The sequence below is a fragment of the Falco punctatus genome, assembly GCF_963210335.1.
Source record: "Falco punctatus genome assembly, chromosome: 4".
NCBI classification, from domain to species: domain Eukaryota; kingdom Metazoa; phylum Chordata; class Aves; order Falconiformes; family Falconidae; genus Falco; species Falco punctatus.
Window position 1 is genome coordinate 41,099,139 of NC_137583.1, and position 19,357 is coordinate 41,118,495.

Below are 19,357 nucleotides of genomic sequence, written 5' to 3' on the forward strand. Positions count from 1 at the left end.
TGTAAATTTTGATGTATATTTTTAATTCATATTATCCCAAGGCTTCCAAACTGTTAATTAGCAAATAACACATTGCATATCAACACATCCAGTGCTGAAGGAAGGGAATGCTTGAAACAGAGATGTGAAATTTTTAGGGGTCTGATTTTAGAGGAGGTTAACCTCTGTGTCCTGCGCTGCAGGATTACGCAGGCCATACATTATCATTTATTAATATCCAAACCAAGGAAGATGAAAGGCTGCTGTAAAGTTGTTCCCACTTACACTGTTTTGTCTTTCTGGACTAAATCTCACCAAAAGCGCGAAATACCTTGTTCAGTGCAGAACAAATAATATTTATGTTTGTAAATCCAGACATCCAAGGTGTTGCATGTAGGATGTTCTTTTACACACTTTTTGAGGGTATCAACCAAGGCAAACTCTGGTTGTAGTTCATGCAAGTTGTGGTTTTTTGGTTTGGTGCTGTGGGGTTTTGTTTTGGTTTTTTTAATGCCTGAGGTCCACTAAAGCAAACACACAAGGAGAACAGTGTTCTTCTTGCATAATCATTACAAGTGATAAGGAATGAAGTGTAGACATGCAAGGTGCTTCATTTAGTTTAATCAGTGCTTGTATTATCAGTCATCCTGACATTGTATGATTCTAGTTCTTTATCATTTTGTCAGGAATTAACCAGTGCTATAGCTGATTATTAAAGATTATTGTTCTCTGAAGTAAAGGTCTAATCTTTTAAATAGGACATAAGGCTAGTTTTTCTATGTTCTGTAACCATATTAACATTTGCAAGATGCTTCTGACATGGATAACCAGAAACATTTTGCTTGCGCGTGCCTATCTCTTCAAAGCCACTTTTTTTTTAATGTCTCTTTATTTCTCAGAGTATGTGGTGACTGACATGTTATTGGCAGGTATTCAAACCGTAGCTGGGGCATAGTATTATGTAAAAACATCAGGCACCAATAGTTATTGTAATTTAAAGATAAGATACGCTCTGTTTTGTCTTTCATTCCTGAATACTGGTGGTTGTTTGATAACAGGGCTCATGTTGTAAATATGATTGCAAAAGGCAGTAGGTTTTAAAGCACAAAAACCTACTGTTTTTTTAAATATATGCAGCTTCATTCAAATAAGTGGCTTGCTTTTGTGTCCTAGGTGGTGTTTGAAATAAGTACGCTTTCCTGTGACTGTCAACAATTCCCAAAATGAACAGTTAATAAATGCTCAGTTGCTAGGAGAGCTTTTTTATGCAAGTTTGTTATCAGACAGGATGATTTTGATGGCTCACCTCATGTGCTTTGGAGGTAGAACTGCCTTTTCTTTGCAAATAAATTCAGTATCAGGAGTTCTACTTGTTCGCAAAAATATTTCAGAGGTATTTTTAGATGTTCCAACCTATCCCGTTCACACTTATACTTTCTTCTGATGCCCATATTGCAGTTCAGGGCGTTCATCCAGGTGTTGCATGGAATAAAGAATTATGAGCAAGTAGATTCAGAGAACCGCAGCAATGAGTGAGGAACATGAAACAGAGATCAGTAGAGGGAAAAATATGTTTTAAAGTTTATACTTGCGGTGCCTTGAATTTGAGGCTTCTGATGATCTAAACTTAGATGCAAAATCACAGCTAGTGACTATTACCACAGTTAAATTCCCTCCTGCACCCCTTCCCTCCCCCCTCTGTGTGCAAACAGGAGAAAGCAAATGGTGTCGCAGGGCTCCTCTCCTGCCAAAGCGTTCCTCCGGCCATGGATGCCTGTCTGGCCTGTGAAATGAAAATAATCCTCTCTGCACCGCTGTGCCCCACTTCCTACCAAAGCTTGTTACACTGTGCAGTGTGATTATTTTCTTCCCTTTAGCGTGCTTAGCATGCATTTCTTTGGATGACTGTACATACAGGGTGGGGTTTGGGGAAGGCGAAGGGGGTCTCGGTTTCCTTGTTTGGTTTTTAAGGTTTGAGCTTTTATAGTTTAAACTTGAGGAGGGGCGTGGTATTGTAACAGTAAGAAAAATGCACAAATTTACACCCACTGCAGGGATTTTGCCTCCTCCAGCTGCCGAAATAGGGTTACCTGGCAGCTGCTTGTTCGGATACATCAACTAGTATCACACTTGATTAACCCACAGCTACGGGCCAGCACATTGCTAGCTGGCAAAGAGAAAGTTAAATTTAATTACTGTTATTTTCACAATGAACGAAATTTCCTGTATAAGCTTCACAAAGTTAGGTGAGGCAGCCGTCACTGGGAGAGAGGTAAGGAACTGATGTACGAGAGTGGCCTTCAGCTGTGAAGAGCAGCCTGCGTCTTCCAAGATTTTTTCTTTCTCTTGGAAAATTGTGGCACTGTTAGTGTAACTTAGACCTGAGAGCTGTCTGTCAGCTTCTTTGACAGCAAAAGCTGACGGATCTGAAATTCAGCCCAGCTTTCATTTTGAATGGTGTTGATCAGTGGTCTTTTGAGGAGATAATGAATTTGAAATATTAAATATTTCCCAAACAATAAAAAGTTAGATTTTTTTTTTACTGAAAGTCTCAAAATTTGGATGATTTTCTGTCACGTAAAATTTTACTAAGAGTAAAAAAAGGTAGGAATAGTTTTCTTTGGTGTGTTTATTGAGATTTTGGGATACACTTTTTCAGTTTGATCATGCATTATGGTTTGATGATCTTCTGCTGTTCTTTTGCATTACGTGATATGGCCAAGGCAGAAACAAGCCTCAATATAGTTTGCATTTAAATTCTTCTGATCTTGGCTCTTCTGATTTTGAAAAGCCTTGTTGTGCCTGATTGTATTTTGTTTCCAGCAGCATATAGGATCTATTTTAAGTACCATAGCTCTTGAGTTTACAAGATGCTTTTGCTCAGGTATTTTTCCTTTGTTCCCACGTACAAATGGTGCTTCCCAGTCCCCTGATTCCAGTGTGCTTTTCGAAAACCCCTATTTTATCACTCCTAGTAGTTAAAATAATTGTTCAAACACTTAAAAAAAAAAAAAAAAAAGTGTGTGTGTGTGTGGGCGTTCTGTGGAGTTTGGAGGTAACTGGGAGTGGGTCTACCCATGGTTGAGCAAAACACAGTAATTGGCACTTTACCGCAGCTGAGAAGGCAAATGAGTTCACCAGTGTGTTCTCCTGCTGTTCTCTTACCCCTTCCCCTTCAATTGCTTCTAGCACTGTCATCTGTAGCATGACATGCTTTGAACAGGCTTTGCTCTTGCAGCAAGCCTGCGTGCTCCGGGCACACCTGGAAATGCCACGTCGGGTGCAAGGACACAGGTGGATTTTGGCCAGAACACACAATACGGAAGATCTGTTGCTTCTGTGCTTTGGTTTTATGCCAGCTGTGGGAGGACAGTGATCATCTGAGAGGGAGGCAGTGGCTGCATTCATACCACTTCAGAGCTTTGCAGAGTGTGACCACAGCATTTTCATACAGGGCAGCTACTTTACAGCAACAGGCTAACAGCATTTACCGGCTGCAAGCGCAGGCCTGCCGGCGTGTGGGAGCGTGCCCGCCACTGTCCTGCTTCAGTGCAGACAGCTACATGTACAAATGCAAAGCGAAAAAAGTCTCCAGCATTTGCCTGGGATCCCACAGTGTGCAAATATCTTGTGTCACAAGAGACATTTCCACACAGTGTCTAGGCTTTTGTTTTTCCCAGACTAGAATGAAAATGCCCAGATTATTTGATTGCCTTGTAACCTACACTAACACAAATTTATCAGAAACATTTCTGTCCAGAATATGAACTGTTCTGGCCTCTCTGGCTTGTAACCAGGGAGTTAAAGCAAGGAGAAAGGACTGATCTAGTCTGGTACTGCATGATACAGGGATGCCTGAACTAGTTCTGACTTAGTTCCCTAACTTAAGGGAATAAGTCCATGGCAGCTCTGCATTGCAGCCAAGGTAATTCACCTGATAATTCACACCAGTACTACGTGTCCAGAGGATACCTTGTGTCATTACTTACTTCTGTACTTCAGAGCCTGATATTAAAGATCAGAAATCTAACATGCCTATAAACTTTCTATTAAAATAACCTCTTTAGAAGCCATTTTATCTGTATACCTTTATAAAAGAAAATTTAAAAATCATTATTATTATTATCATCACCAATTGTAATATTAACTTTGTTATGTCTTTATGTTTGCTGCAGGCTGGAAATTAAATCCAGTTGTTGGTGCAGTTTATAGTCCAGAATTCTATGCAGGTAAGGATTAATCCATAGTTGTCCATGCCATATTTTATTTTAGTATTCTTTAAAATGTGCAAAAGTACAGATTATGTGTTTGGTGTGACATTTTGTTTCTTGTTTTGATTCATGTTAACTGTAAGTCATTTAAGTTTGTGATGCAAGATTTTAAGTCACCTGGGCATACTGAAGTTTATGTAGAAGATATGAAATACCTTTTTATTGGAAAGTAGATAGCATAACATGAAATGTACTGCAATATCCCAGTCTTACATGAGATTTTATTTATATTTTATTTCTTCTTTTATTTTATATTTCAGTACAGTCACTTTCCTCCAGGAAGTATTTAAGCATAGTGAGAAATAACCTATCTATAACAAAAGAATCTATCTATAGATAAATACTTTTTGTATATATGTGTACATAGACACACATAAGTATAGAATATCTGTGTTCGTAATTTTTTTTACATTTTTCTTTAGATTTTTTATTTAGTTATTCCATTTCTTAAAACTTTTGTATTTTTAGAACTGTATTCTATCACTTGAGTCTTTGCTAAGACTGAATTCTGATCCTGGTTACAATTTGGAATTAATGAGATACAGTCTTTCTGCTGGAAGTCAGTCATGGCTAGCAAGTTTCCAAATGTGCTTTAGCAACACTATTGAAAACAAACGTCGTTGTACTCCAAAACCCAATTGATTTCTGAGGAATTTGAATCCTGCCCATAAACATCACTGGCAAGTCCAAAACAGCCAGTTTTTGAAAGCTAATAATTTACATCTAAGACAGAAATAATGCCTCTGAACCCAAATATTTCTAATGGGTAATAAAGTTACCTTCCTTTCTTAGGTTCCAAAATCACGTATGAGTCTGCCATGACTTCCATGGGAAACTCTGAGAGTTTTTCAGTTTTCCATTTGGATCATTTTTTCAGTAGTCTCTGTGTGTATGCACTGGATACAAATACCTAATTATATTTTAAAAACCAATAATATTTACCCATGGTCACACACATAGTAATCGAGAATAAAAAGGTAAATGCAGAATACATTCTTTGCAGCAAGTAAAGAACAGGTATTAGGGCAGCAGTTCTCACAGATGGTGGTTGAGCACGGGAAGGGTTGCCCACATAAGCTGGGGAATCTCCATGCCACCACTAAACAAAGCTGCAAATCTTTTGTCAGTTCAAGGGACTTCAAGAGATAAAAATTGTTAAATAGGACTACTGCTACAAGCAGATATTTATTTTTTAAAAACTACCTATAATATATCCAGTGCCATCTTCTAAGATAGATGAAAATGTTCCAATTGGGGTAAAAGTGGCACAGTATAGTAAAAATACTAACTTGTCATTCATGAAATTGCAATATTTAGTGTAGGGAGAATTTATTTCCTTCTTTGATGTATGCCTACATTGAAAACAGGAATTTAACATTGATCTTGTTTAAGTAGTTAGTGAACCAACCCTGAACCTGCATAAATTAGAAAGTCAGTTATTAGTCATTTTATATAAATGACTTTGTGTTAATGACAAATATAATAATATTCCCATAGTACAGTAATCAATTTTCTAATACGTATGCAGAATTAACAATCTGACTTATAATTGTCTCATGAAGTAGGGCATGAAGAGTTCACATAGTTTGTAAATTAAAATCAATATTTTCAATCTCTCCTGAAGGTAATTTTCCTAATTTACTGGACTTTTCCCTAACATTTATTTTGTCTTTTAATTATAAAATGGCAGGTTATTGATTTTTTTGTATAACCTCCTAAAGTCCCAAGTGCATTTTTATTGCCAACACAAGGGAGGTGTTTGCCCTTCTTAATGAGAATCTTTAATTACCATTAGAAGAGTATTAATTTAATTTTATGACTTATGACATGCACTCCACCACACCTATGCAGAAAGTTCTGTCAAGATACTTCACATATTTCAGATGTTTTTCTGTTTATACTTGCAGGCAGTTCTAGTTTTTGGGTTTTTTTCAGAATTTATATCAAATGCATATTTTCTATACTGACTGAAAGATAATTTTTTTTTCTCAGACATTTAAACTTCCTTTTAAGCAATTTAAAAAAAAAAATAAAAAAAAAGAGAGCGAGCTCTGTGCAGGTCTCTTAAAGCCGTTAGAAAATGAAACAGTAAAAGAGCAATGCAGTTCTTGCATGCCATAATAGAGTATTGCAACATATTTTTTCTTTTGGGTTCCCCTCTGCCACCTTATTTGAAGAAGAAGCAACTGCATTTTTGAATATTATAAAATTATAAATCTGATTCTTAAGACAGTCAGAGTTGTAGTTACTTGGTTTAATTATTGTCACCAACACTGCCATGTTAAGATTGTACCAACTCTTTCAGTCAGTGCAAGAAGTTCCTTTAGCTTCTAATAAATGATGAAAAATTTGGCCAGTTCTGAAATAAAGATGATACATGTGCAGAGGAATTGTTGATTTAAAGTACCTTTAATCTTCATAAATAAATGAAAAAACAGAAGGTTATACAAAGCTGTCAGGATGGCACTGATGAATGGCAAATTCACCCGTTTCTCAATTGCTGGTGAAGACACATGCCGCAAGGCTTAACCGTATTGTACATCATATCTGCCAACTCATTTCTGTGATTAAATATTCCATCAGTGCGGGCTATAAGGCGGTAAAGCTTAACAAGATTCATAAGATGCACCACTTGAATACACATAACTCACTTCCTTGGATAGAGAGCACCCCGCATGCAAAAGAAAATTAGAATTGAGTTAAATTACTCCATAAGACAAGATCAATAGAGAAAGGAAAAGATCCCCTAATGCAATGCAAATCGAAGATATAGTTATGTCCTGACAACTTGAAGCAGACAATTAAAGTCAAATAGGGAGGAACGCAATGTAAATCAACCCTAAAACCTTGAAGATAATGGTAAACAGTAGGACCAGTGACATGATTGTTATAGCTGTGCGTTTTTTCTGAGTGTACACTTCTGTAAAAGAAAACCTTTGAGGAAACACATGACAGCTAAAAATGGAGACTGTAAGATACATAGCAGATGCACAGCAGACACTACCCAAGTAAAGTATTACTTGGGGACTGCAAAGTACTGTATATTTCCAAAACACTATAGTTTTTTCTTCCTCAGTAGCCCTTCTAAGACTGTTTTTCTGACTTTGAGATGCTCGTGCTGTAGTAAATTAGAATGCTGCCGAAATACAGCTATTTGGGTCACGTGGTAGTAGCATTAATATAGATTTGCAGTGACATGTTTGTGCAGTGCGATGTGATGCCATTGTAATCCCACACCCTAAGCCAGCCTCCCCAGCAGCTACCGACTGCGGCTGCGCTGGTGAACCGGCGGTGGCACAGCTCTGCCCTCCCCACAGCTCCACTGGGGGGTCCTCAAAGGACATTTCATAGAAAACGAAAGGCCGGTGATTTTTTCATTTGTCATTTTTAGCATTTCACAGAATTCTACTTTCCCATATATCATAATTGATAGGTAATTTTTAAAAAGATTACTTAGGTCAACGTAGTTTCCTTCTAGTAAATAAAAAGATAGTATTAAGGTGCTTTTCCTCCTTATGAGAAACAAATGCTTACTGAAGTTATCATTTCCATTTCAGCTTATCTTTTTGAGCAAACTCTTTATTGAGTCCTTTGGCAGGTCCTAATGATGGCATTGTAAGAAGCACTGTGTGCTTTGTCTCACAAAGTTTTCATGTAAAATGGGACAAATTTTTCATTTATTTGTATATCCATCCGTTTTTAAATCCTTCCCACAGTGACCCATCATTTTGCTGTGTTAAGCTAGAGCCTGTTACCTTCCCCTATGCACTCATCTGTGGCTGGCAAAATACAGATTTGCAGTTCAGTTTCTTTACTGGAGGTACACTGGTACTTTATTACCATAACTTGTTACAGTCTTTGTTTCTTTGGTTTGTTATAATATTATTTTTACCTGCTTATTTATTTTTATATAGTATATATTTTAGCTGTAGTACCTAGCCTTCCTTTCAGCCTTGGACAGTCTGAAAGCAAAGTTCCATGTTATTTTCTGTTCTTGCAGATCTTTCTTTTCTCTTTTGGTTTTTGGAACGATGAATTTTGAGCAATCTCTTGCGCTCTCCTTACTGAGATATAGAATGTTGTTGCATCCGTATTACTGCCTCAGTCCTTTAAAGCAGATAGCCTGAGACACAGTAAGGCCTTTTAAAAAGATTTTGTCTTTGTCAGTGGCAGAAACTCCATTTTAGGGCACCTACCTGTCGGAGAAGGTTCTTTTTGACGGTGGCAGTATGCAGGGTAGGGGAGAAGATGTTACAGAAATTACCTGGAAAAGTGGTGAATCTTCTTTCAAAGAACAGTTGTATTTGCAGTGACCCACATGAGGAAATATCCTTGCCTGGTCATAACCAACAAACAATATTTCAAAAATTTTGACATTTAAGTTGGCAGTGGAGAAAGAAATTACTTTAGCCTAGTGAAGAAGTACCATTAGAAGAAGTCATGGAACACAGCTCAATGACAAGTAATAGAGATCCCATTCTCCTTTTACATAAGTGACTAATGACATCTGTGGGTTTTTTTCCTGAATACTCATGAAGTGCTAAAAGTTTTTCAGAAGCTATTTTCAAGATTCATGCTATGTAGCTGAGTAGTTGTAGTCACTTCGTAAATAGTCTTAACTCGGTGAGGACAGTTGTAGGCACCCAGTTTCTTGGGCACTTAGTAGTTATCATTCCAATGTGGCTTGGAACATTTTCCCCATCAGTTAAAATTAAAGAAGGGGGAAGAGCTTGTGCTTTTAACTATTTTATATTCCCTCAGAAGACAGAAAAGTTTTAGATGCCTGGGGTGTTTTAGCATGCTGTGTATTTGGAAGCTAGCAGTATCTCCAAGAAGCAGATTTTGTAACAAACTCCCTTTCACAAGTTTGTTTAAAACTTTGAAATCTAATGTTATATATAATCAGGAGGTGAAGAAATACCATAGTACTATATATATATGTATAAAAACATACACTTAAGTAAGAGGAATCCAGGGGAAGAGAGGATTCCTGTATGTTTGCTAAAACTAATTCTCTTTGTTCATGTCTTAAAGCATCTATTTCTGGAGTGTAAGAGCACCTGGGATTCATTTCATCTTTCTAGTGTTTCTCTTTGAATTTAAATGAGTCTTGCATAAGCTCAGCAAATACCCTAGAAACACTTCTTAGTGGAGGTGTTTGGAGTTTTTGAAGCTGAATTAGATGCTTGCACAGCAATTCTAATCCTAGGGTAAAAGTTCGCTGTACCATATCTGTAAGGCATAGTTTCGGTGAAAATTGGCTGTCTGTCAGTGTAGATTAATTCATCTTACAATTTGGTTATATACACTAAGATTTGAACTTAGGCATTGACTAAGCAGTTTTTCCTAAATAAACAAATTCTCAATATTGTTAGCTTAAGAGTTTAAACAATTTTCTATGGAAAAAAATAATTATTGTTTAATGTTCCATCTCATATATAGATGCACCTTTTCAAAGCATAAAACAAAGCTGTAACTGTTGTTTCCAAGACTGTAATGTTAAAGTCCCATCATACAAATGATGGCATCCTAGCTAGATTAACACCACTGATGACAGGTAATGCATTTCTAAAACTTCTGTGGAGCTTTTACAAGCCATTATAGTGGAAATGCTGGTTTATGAAAGATTAATAAAGGCAGTAGAAAAATGGAATTCAGCATCTGTATTAGCTATTTACTCCGAAAAATCTTCCAGAATTAATTATGCCTTATGCTACATTATAATGACTTTTTCATTAAAATGTATACTGTCATGGAAACTAAACAAGGATTATTCAAAGAATAATGCCAATGACTTATTTTTTGAAAGGTTAATTTTGTTAATTGGTTATACGTATAAATCTGGAGCAAGGTTAATCGACCTATATTTATCATCGTATTGAAGCCTGCACATTTTAAAGAGAAAATCACAGATACTGCCAGTATTACCCTTTTAAAGATGTTTCTTCTGTTTGCATGTATATTTAATAACACAGTATATACTGCAGCTTTGATACTGTTCCTATGTGATCGCTGAAAGAAATTCTATACACTTGATTATTTCATGGTGCATCGTGAACTGTAGATAGAGTTTTACACCAGAAGATAGGGAATGGTTAAGATGGGAGTTCCAGCTTCTCCTATGCAAAAGTTTGGGAATTGTGGCTACACTCTGGTATAAAGGAATCGATTTTGACTGGATTATGATGAATTTGTGCAGAAATAGAATCTGGAAAGACAGAAACTGTAAATTTGCTGAAAGCTGGAGTTCATTCAAAACAAGGGAAAGGAGGTGGTGGGTGTTTTTCGGGGGGGTGGGGTGGGGGGGTGGGTGCTGGATCCATTTGCTTGTTGGTACAGTTGCTGAGACATAGGTCTGGAGGTGACTACACAGCAAAACCACACTGATCCTATCTCACTACTTGGAGTCAATGGATTTGGAGTTATTAAGTGTAAGTCAGTGCTGCATCCCCACTATGATGCAGTGTCAGCAGCCTTACACCGTTCCCCAGTAAGAGGTCAGATCCCTGATGCTGGAGGTTTTTCTAGAAGTCGTGTCAGTAGTTACTGCATGTAGACAAACAATACTCTGAGATGACAAAACTGTGCTAACTAGTTGATGGTGATGGGTGCAAAACACAAAGTTGAGGCAGGGAGGCAAGGTGAAGAATTGTTCTATTAGCTGTTTTGGTGTGGAAAAAAAAAACATGTAGAAATGAAGTAATACATAGGAGAACAGAAAAAGTCTATTTAAGATGGTATCGGAAAGAAGGAAGCAGGGCCAATGAATGGCAAAAGTTCTCTCGCCTCTGTTCCTTCTGTATGCCTTGCATGTGTTTTGCAGAGGATTAAGATGCCTTTCCTCATGCTGACATCCTAACTCAAAAACCTGCTTTTCCCTTTGAACTGCTAGGTAATAAATTTCTGCAGTGGTAGTTCTGCTGGGTGGCACTTATGAAAATTTCTTATTTTCTTTAGGTAAACTTGCTCCTTTTATAATGTCTGACCCAAAGATAAAGCAATGTGCATGAGGTAGGCTTGGAATGATAAATTCCTGTGCATGAGTAAGCCTGAATTCTATTTTAACATGTTCTGGGAGTTGGTGGGTGAATACAGGACCAGGTATAGTCATAATTAAATATGTGATTATGATTGCAGCTTATTTGATTTAGTACCTTATTCTAGCACAGAACACCACGTGTGGTAAAAGTACGTTGTAGTTAGCTCACGGGAGGGAAATTCACTGACCATTATTAAAAACACACAGAAGCTGCTTTGGGCTTGGGAAGTCCCTGAGCTGCAAATGGTTGGAAACTAGGATAGCACCTGGGAGAGGACAATCATGCTTGCTGTCTTCGAATACTTTACCTTAGGCACATGCTTTTGATGGTTTTGAAAATATTATATGTTTTGATTATATCCAACATGTCAAAATGCCACCCAAATGACAACAAGGTGGTTGAGACTAGAGGGGCCGTGTGATGGTCACTCTTGCGCTACAGTCCATGGCCACCAAGTTAAAGTATTCAGATCACATCTTGACATTTAGTTTTGTAGAGAAATGATCTGTTCAGCTGAGTTGCCAACTACTCAAGTAGTCCACTTATCTCCGATACATACCTTTGTTTAGTTTAAGGCTGCTTTTGTTTGAAGGAGCGTTCTTCTGTGCTCCTTCCCTTTTCTGCAGGGAGCTGGTATAGTAAGTTTGAGCAGGCCCCTCCCCAGATCTCACATAATTGCTGTGGAATGCAGTGGTGATCATACAAAACCTGGACATTTCACACCCATGAAATAAGATTTTTGACACTGGACAGACAGTTCTTAACAAAATCATAGAATTGTGATTGGGACTGACTCCTGGAGGTCGTGCAGTCCAGCTTGCTTTTTGAAGCAGGACTAACACCAGTGCTACATCAGGTGAGCCATGTATTTGTATACATCCACAAACAGAGATTTATAATCTCTGAATATGTTTTCTAGTGCTGCATTGCCCTACTAGTGAAAAACATTTTTCTAATGTCCAGCCTAAACCTTCCAAGCTAAAGCTGGTGACCACTGACCTTTTATATTACCATCTACTGCCATTCCAATGAGATTTTTGGCTCCATCATCTTTGTAACTTCCTTCAAGCAGAGAAAGCTTTTAGATTGCCTTTTAACTTCCTCTTTGCTAGACTAATCAAGTTCAGTTCCCTCAGCCTCTCCTCACAGGACATGAGCTCTAGGCCCCTGCCCATCTGTTTCACTCCAACATATCCTCTCAATTTTTTCACATTTCATTCCAACTGGAGTAGCAGCAGGTTTAAAAACTGGATGCAGTGCTCCAGGTGCAGTCTTGGTAGCACCAAGTATGTGTTGGGGGAATAACAAGAGTTCTTGATCAGCTGGCCATGTTTCCATGTTTCTCCTGATTTCCCCTAGTAACTTTTACCAATGTTACTTTAATAAAACAAAAGCAAGCGTTCTGATCAAGCAGGAGCTGTACTGCCCTTTCTTTGTTATTACATTGCTTCCAACTTCTTGTATGCTTGTTCAAATGTTTTTTATTGTGGATAAAATCGATCGATCTTTAAAGGGCTAAAAAGAAAGTTAAGTACTGTGCTTTACTCAGGAAGAGAGGCTTCTAAGGAAAAAAGTAATGCTTGGACTTTTCTAATTTAAACATCATTCTGGTGGTTAGTGAAAATGTGTTCTGTGGCTTCCTGATTAGTGATGCATCAAAAATAAATTAAATATAGTGGCAGCCTAAAACTGTCTAATTATAAACATTAGACTGAGATTTATTTTTTTTTCCATAACTGTCTCCCTGGCCTCCTCTTGCATTAGTTTGCAGCATTAACATGGTTTTTAAGTAAGTCTGAAAATTATCCCTGCTTGCCACATGCTGGCTTGAGGTTTGCAGAGCAGTAGATGTGGAACAGTCTGTCTGCAAGGAGCTGCATGGGAGCCATCCTGGAGGCTCCGTGCGCACACACTGACGGCCGTACGTCATGCAGCTCGGCTTCTGGACAGCTTTGAACCGTGTGTGCTGGGGTTGTCTGCTTCAGGGGCAAGGCTAAACCTGGTGCAGAGCGGATTGTGCAGACTGTAGATGATGTCCGTTTAGAGGCTGGATATAAACCCGCCGGGTTTACAGCTACTGCTGCCGTCTTGCTTGACAGCCCAGGTCAGCCTGGGTGGGCACTGGCTGGACCTGGGCTCTGGGCTGCGGTAGGCATCGCAGTGTCCCATAGAATCAAACTGAGACTGTCATTCGGCTACCAGCTATGGATATATGTAAAAAGCAATGGCTTAAGGAGCTCTAGAAGGAAAATTTAAGACAAACTACAAGGTCATCACTATAACGCTTGTTTGTTCAGGACTGGGTGGGATATTTGCAATGCTAGATAGGTTAATAGCAGTTATGCAGAGGAATAAATTCCTCTGATTAGAAGAATAACAAAGTTAGGAAGATCCATGCCTTAGGATGGACAGTCAGGCAGACAAACTATTCTGAAATGTAAAGTAATAAATTAATATATGAAATGTAAAGTTAATACAGTTAAGCGGAATGGAAAACAAGTCTGCTGTGTGTTAAACCTTAATTACATCTGTAAATGAATGCTAAAGCAATTTAAGATTATGGAGGAATTGTATTTCAAACGTATAGCTAATGTTTTCTGTTGAGTCTTCTGCATTTTTTCCCATTTTGTGCATTGGATGACAGAATCCCTGATAGATTTACATTATAATTGCATTTCATAATACTTACTGAGAATAAATTTCAAAATACTGAGTTTTCATTTGTTTAGTCATTTGAGGAGGTAGCTGAGATGAATCTGTGATTTACAATGGTACACAATCTCTGTCAGTTTGGTGCGGTCAGATTTTCTTTGTGAAAATTGATTTGGGGAAAATCTCCAAGCATAGAGCTGCTACTAGTAAAAGTAAATGTTTTAGAAAGTTTGGAAACATTATATTACTATTTTTGTAATGTTTTTTCATGCTCCTGAAATTCTGGAATCTGAACGGGCTGGGGAAGAAATAGGCAAACTAAAGCCAGGATTATGCATGATGATTCAATTTTTGCTCTTTTATATTCTCAGCTTGTTATTCAGAATAGAATTTTATTTGTAAATTAAAACCAGCATCCACTGGGGTAAGCAAATAGAACTGAGGGATTAGTAATTTGCATCTCTGCATCTAATTGCATTAGATTTGCATCTCTGTCTTATCGATTTACTGAAATAGGTAATTTACACAGAAAATAGTGTCTTGACACAATATGAGAGGATAAAGTATAAACATATCTACTTGTAATCCCTCCAGGGCCATGGTGAAACCATAGTGTTCATGTTTGAGCAGAAAGGCTCCAGTTTAATTCATTCTGTGATTCTATTCATATTGCAGCCTTTATTCGTAAGGCAGATGTATGAATGTGACACATTTTAGTAATCAGCGGAATATAGGTGTATTTTTTATATTCTCAAGTATCCTATTTCAAGAACAGTATAATACCATCTCAGAGTTTATATTTATACATCAGAATTTCTCTTATGTTTGTTTCTTAAAGTTAAAGCTGAACCAAGATAAAGTTACGATGAACCAAGAATAACCATCATTTCCCTGCCTTTTAGTCTACTGGGAGGACCTAGAAAGATTAGGAGTAAAGTGGGACACCTCTTCCAGTATAAGATAATGGCAGTGGATATTATTGAATATCAATTTATGTGCACCTGAATTTGTGTGTGTATATATATGTCATACAGTAAACGTATTTCATAGGAAAGTTAGTTATGGGCGATACCGGCAGTACCACTCCAATATTTTGCATTATTACATAGTGCCTTTCCAGGTTTAGATTTTTTGTTGATAGTATGTGGATAAGAATTTACACTTGGATGCCAGTGATAAAAAATTAACAAGCACAGGTAAAGTCTCTGGGTTTGCTATGGATTTCGGCACAAACAGCAGTTGAGTTTGTGTGACATAGCAGTTTCGTTCTGGTTACAAGACCAGAAATGTCTGTGGCTGGTTAATAATTTTGAAATTATGTTTGGAAAAAGTGCCTTATTGCAAATGTTTTACAATGTGAATGGACACATTACATAAACTGTTCCTGCCAAATACGGCCCATCTATGGTAAGAGTGGTATGCTAATTAAAACAGGAACGAGTTGGTGTGTTTTTAAGCTGGCATTACTTTGCCACATACCAACAGCCTAAATTTGCCACTAAACCCCAGTGACAACGCCCTGTTGCATTGTCAAGCTGTTGCCCTAAAGCAGTCTTTGAGAATTTTAATGGATCGCTAGCAGATATACCTTTTAGCTTTTCATTGATGGAGTGGCTGAAGCTTTAAAGTGTCTCATCATGTTGAGAGGCAGGAAAAGGATGCTGGCGTGGGAGCAGAACTTAAAAGAATTTGCCGCTTCCCAGCTCCTGTGCTGTCCCCAAGGTCTTTCCCAGTCTAAGACACCACAGTACAAACTGGTAAGTATGGTATGTCAGCTCCTGGAGAAGGAGAGATTCTTGTTACCCTGTGATAAGTTATCTGTGCTATAGAAGGAATAGGTGGGAAGAATGTGAATTAGGAGACTCTCATACAAAATTATCATCAGAGCTGCAAAATTTGTTGCTCCTCTGATTTTCACTTACATGACTTAGAATACTGGATAATGAACACATGTAACAGGGGAGGGAGGTCTGTTTCCCAAAAGCTTGGAAAGCAAAAGACCAGCAAAAGATAATTGGAAGGATGGCTTACAAATTATGTTTGTTATAACATGCATTGCTGTTCCCTGAGTCATTGTTCCCTGGGTCATTGCCAAAGTTCATGGAATGTTTTGGTGACACTAAGAGAGGTGATCATAAAGAAATATGCATTATGCTTAAAAAAGTGATGGAAGGAAAATTGGCATCTTAAGTAGAATTTTTCAGTAAAGAGATCCCATAAAATGCCTTAGAGACACACAGCGCCACCACCTTGGGCTTCCCTGCCCAGCCCGCCCCCCACCCTGCCCGGTTTTTAGTAACTTGCATGAAGTTATGTGTGGGTCAGGGACTTACTACGTAAGTGCATGTATAGAGCACAGATTCTCATTGCCAGTAGCAAGTATACACAGATTATTTAATAACTGAATGTATTTCAGGTTTGCTGTCAGGAGGTAATATAGATACGGATTTGGACCTACAAACTCACCTTTGGACATCAACTACTTTAGGTTCTCCTGTCTACTGTGCAATTCTCTTGTTTAAGTGAAACTATATAACTTTGTGGGAATTCAATATAGGGTTTGGTTGTATTTTTAACATATTGGAAGAAAGGAGGTATTTTGGGGTGATGCTACTTTATTCCTTGTTAATAATAGATGAAACAGTGCAATGTACCAACACAACCATCCGTGAGTTGTTGGGTTAAAATCTGAAGCAGCATTATTCCCTGTATAGAAAGATCCCAAATAACTGAAGGCAGTCACAAAGCACTGTTATTTTTAATTAACAGCACATTTAAAAGCCTACTAAGGCCCTGTAGTTTAAGGATTGATAATGAAGGGCTAAAAGAGCACTTAACAGCTATTACGTATTCAAGATAGAGGCTCTCTTTAAATTCCCCAGTCAGATGGGACAACAGCAGCTGACATACACTGTTACTGTACAACAGCGGCCTTTTAGTTAGGTGTTTCTGATCCAGTGCTGTGACACATTTTGAAATAACCCATCATAGAAAAATATTTCAGACCAGAACAAAGATAATGCTGTTTCTCTCTGGAAAGACCAATATTAAATTACACTTTTTCAAACAGCAGGTTGAAAGCAGACATGGATCGTTTGTGAGGATCTTGGATACACTAGCAAACCTCCCGATATGTTCATGAGAGATACAGCTTTATCATTTTCTTCGTACATTATACATTGAAGAAGAATTAAGCGTATAGGAATAATGGTTGTTGCAAAAGGTGCAATGAAAAACAGTAATCAGAATGACTGAGATCTAACCAAGGGAGAACACTGGGCCATGGAACATCCAGCTGTATTGGGAGAAAGAGAAAATAATTGTTGAATTTAATAAATAATGCAGCTTTTAGATTAGAGTCATAAAATAGCACTTTATAATAATAATATAGGGAAAATGGGACACACATTATTTTTACCTTTTTTTCACTTTCTCATGTGGGTTTTGGGGGGAATTCTTAAATAGTATTATAGAACGTGTACAGGCTATATGTATAGCATGTGTAGAATTAAGAACTGGTACTTAGTTGCAAAAAGCAGTAAGAAGCTCTTGTTGGTAACACAATAGATAAATACATATAAAGAAGGCTATAAGTGCCATCACTGGATTACAGTGATGTAATCTTTACTAAATCTCCTTGTATGTAGTAAATTACCTAGTTCCTATATTATAAACACTCATTTTAGCTACCTATGTACTAACACCCGATGTAGACCAGTCCTGGAGATTGACTTGCTTAATTTCTGCCATTACACATGCTTATGCGATTACCCTCTGCTTATGAGGGAGCTAGTTGTGTGCTGTAGAGAACTCAGCATCACTGTCATGTTCGAGTTGTCCGAAGAGCTTTATGTGATGCTGTGGTTGGTAGGATTCCCCCAGTGAGAGCAGCAGAGCCGTTTGTCCCCTATGCCTTGCTTCGTCGCGTGCCAGGGCAAAACCCCACCCAGTTACCGAGTGCAGCAGTGCAACTTCTGTCCTCTTCCTTTTTGCAAATCCCCCAAAATTCTTGGGGAATAAATATCAGCACTTCAAATTGGAATTTTTTTATTTATGAGCAAAGGTACTAAAGTCACCCGTACTGGGAGGTGATGCATTTTAAGCTCAGGTTCTCAGTAACAGTGTATAACCTTCATACAGTCCCGGGACTGAAGGTTTCTAAAAGTTTTGTCTCCTTCCTGTGACCCGGAGGGCTGCTCCCATGGTCAAGGCCATGCAACACTGTTAATTTTACATCAGCAGCATAATTTTAGCTAACGGTAGGTATGATTATTTTTTTTTTTTTCGGCTGAAAGTGTTTCAATTTATACTTCTACAAAGGAGCTGTAAGAGATTCCAACTAGTTGTGCAAATTCCTTTAAACTTATTCCAGATCAAGCTGTCTGTAGTGCTGGCTACACAGCGGTTCCAGTTAAATGCTATGTTTAACAGAAGTGATTTAAAATCCTGGCTCCGTGGTGTTGATTGTGGGTATTTCTTAGCTACCTGAGTATTTGAAAAATACAGTTAACTTTGTCATGTGACTTGTATGAGCCAGTGCATCATATGAGTCTGTGCATCATCACTAGTACATTGGTATTTCCACTTATGCTCTGTACATTAGTTTATTATGAATCACATAAATAACAACAGACAAAAAACTTATATTTGAAAGTATGAAAAATTAGGAAAGTACTTTTAGTCAGATATCTGGGAACCATTTGGAACTGAATTTTTAGTATTCTAAAAACATTAATGACTTCACATCATTTTCTTCACAGCCCTGAATATTGTTAGAATAATTATTTCCTCAAAATAACTATAGTGCTTGAACAAAGGACATAATCGAACAGTAAGATTCTTAATCATGGACTGTAGGAGAAAACATTGGAGGAAGAGAAGTATGAGTGGGAATAATTTTTGATCTTGAAAAGTACATTTTTGTCCACGCTGCCCACCTGTGTACCAAGGATGATCAGTGACTCAGTTGGGCAGGATCTGCACAGTATCAGGGTGGTGCTCAGCTGGCACCGTCGCGCTCTGCTGCAGCACAGCAACACAACCCACCGGCTGCCTCAGCCTCTGCAGGCTGCTCCCCTCACATCCCACCCCACAGTGTGGCTGCCTCAGTTTCCCTTCTGCCACCAGTCTATGTAAAGCTCTCCTGAGTGCCTGTAGTGAATACACTCTCCAGGCACATATGCTATGTTTTTTCTGATCCTTTCGATGGAGCGAGTCAGGAGGGGCTTTCTGCTGGTGACCTCCGAAATCCTGTCTCACTGGTCACTTGTCTGCTGTGACCAAAGAAGTAGATGCTCATACTAAAGAAAAGCAAAAAAGTGTGCAGATTGTTCTTAACGAGAAAATATCAGACTTAAATATGCTAATACACAAGGTATCATAGAATTAAAAATGGACTCACGGATGACTGTAATT

The 19,357-nt window shown here is 38.1% G+C and overlaps 1 protein-coding gene across 35 annotated transcripts in view; it reads left to right on the top strand.

The window, feature by feature from the left end:
- The window catches only part of RBFOX1 (RNA binding fox-1 homolog 1), a 1,334,594-nt gene that overhangs the window by 1,240,077 nt on the left and 75,160 nt on the right, over positions 1-19,357 (top strand). For all 35 annotated transcript variants that reach the window (XM_080382970.1, XM_080382948.1, XM_080382979.1 and 32 more), the window contains one exon: positions 4,155-4,208. In XM_080382970.1, the coding sequence (XP_080239096.1) occupies positions 4,155-4,208 (54 nt within the window). The remainder of the gene's footprint in view (positions 1-4,154; positions 4,209-19,357) is intronic.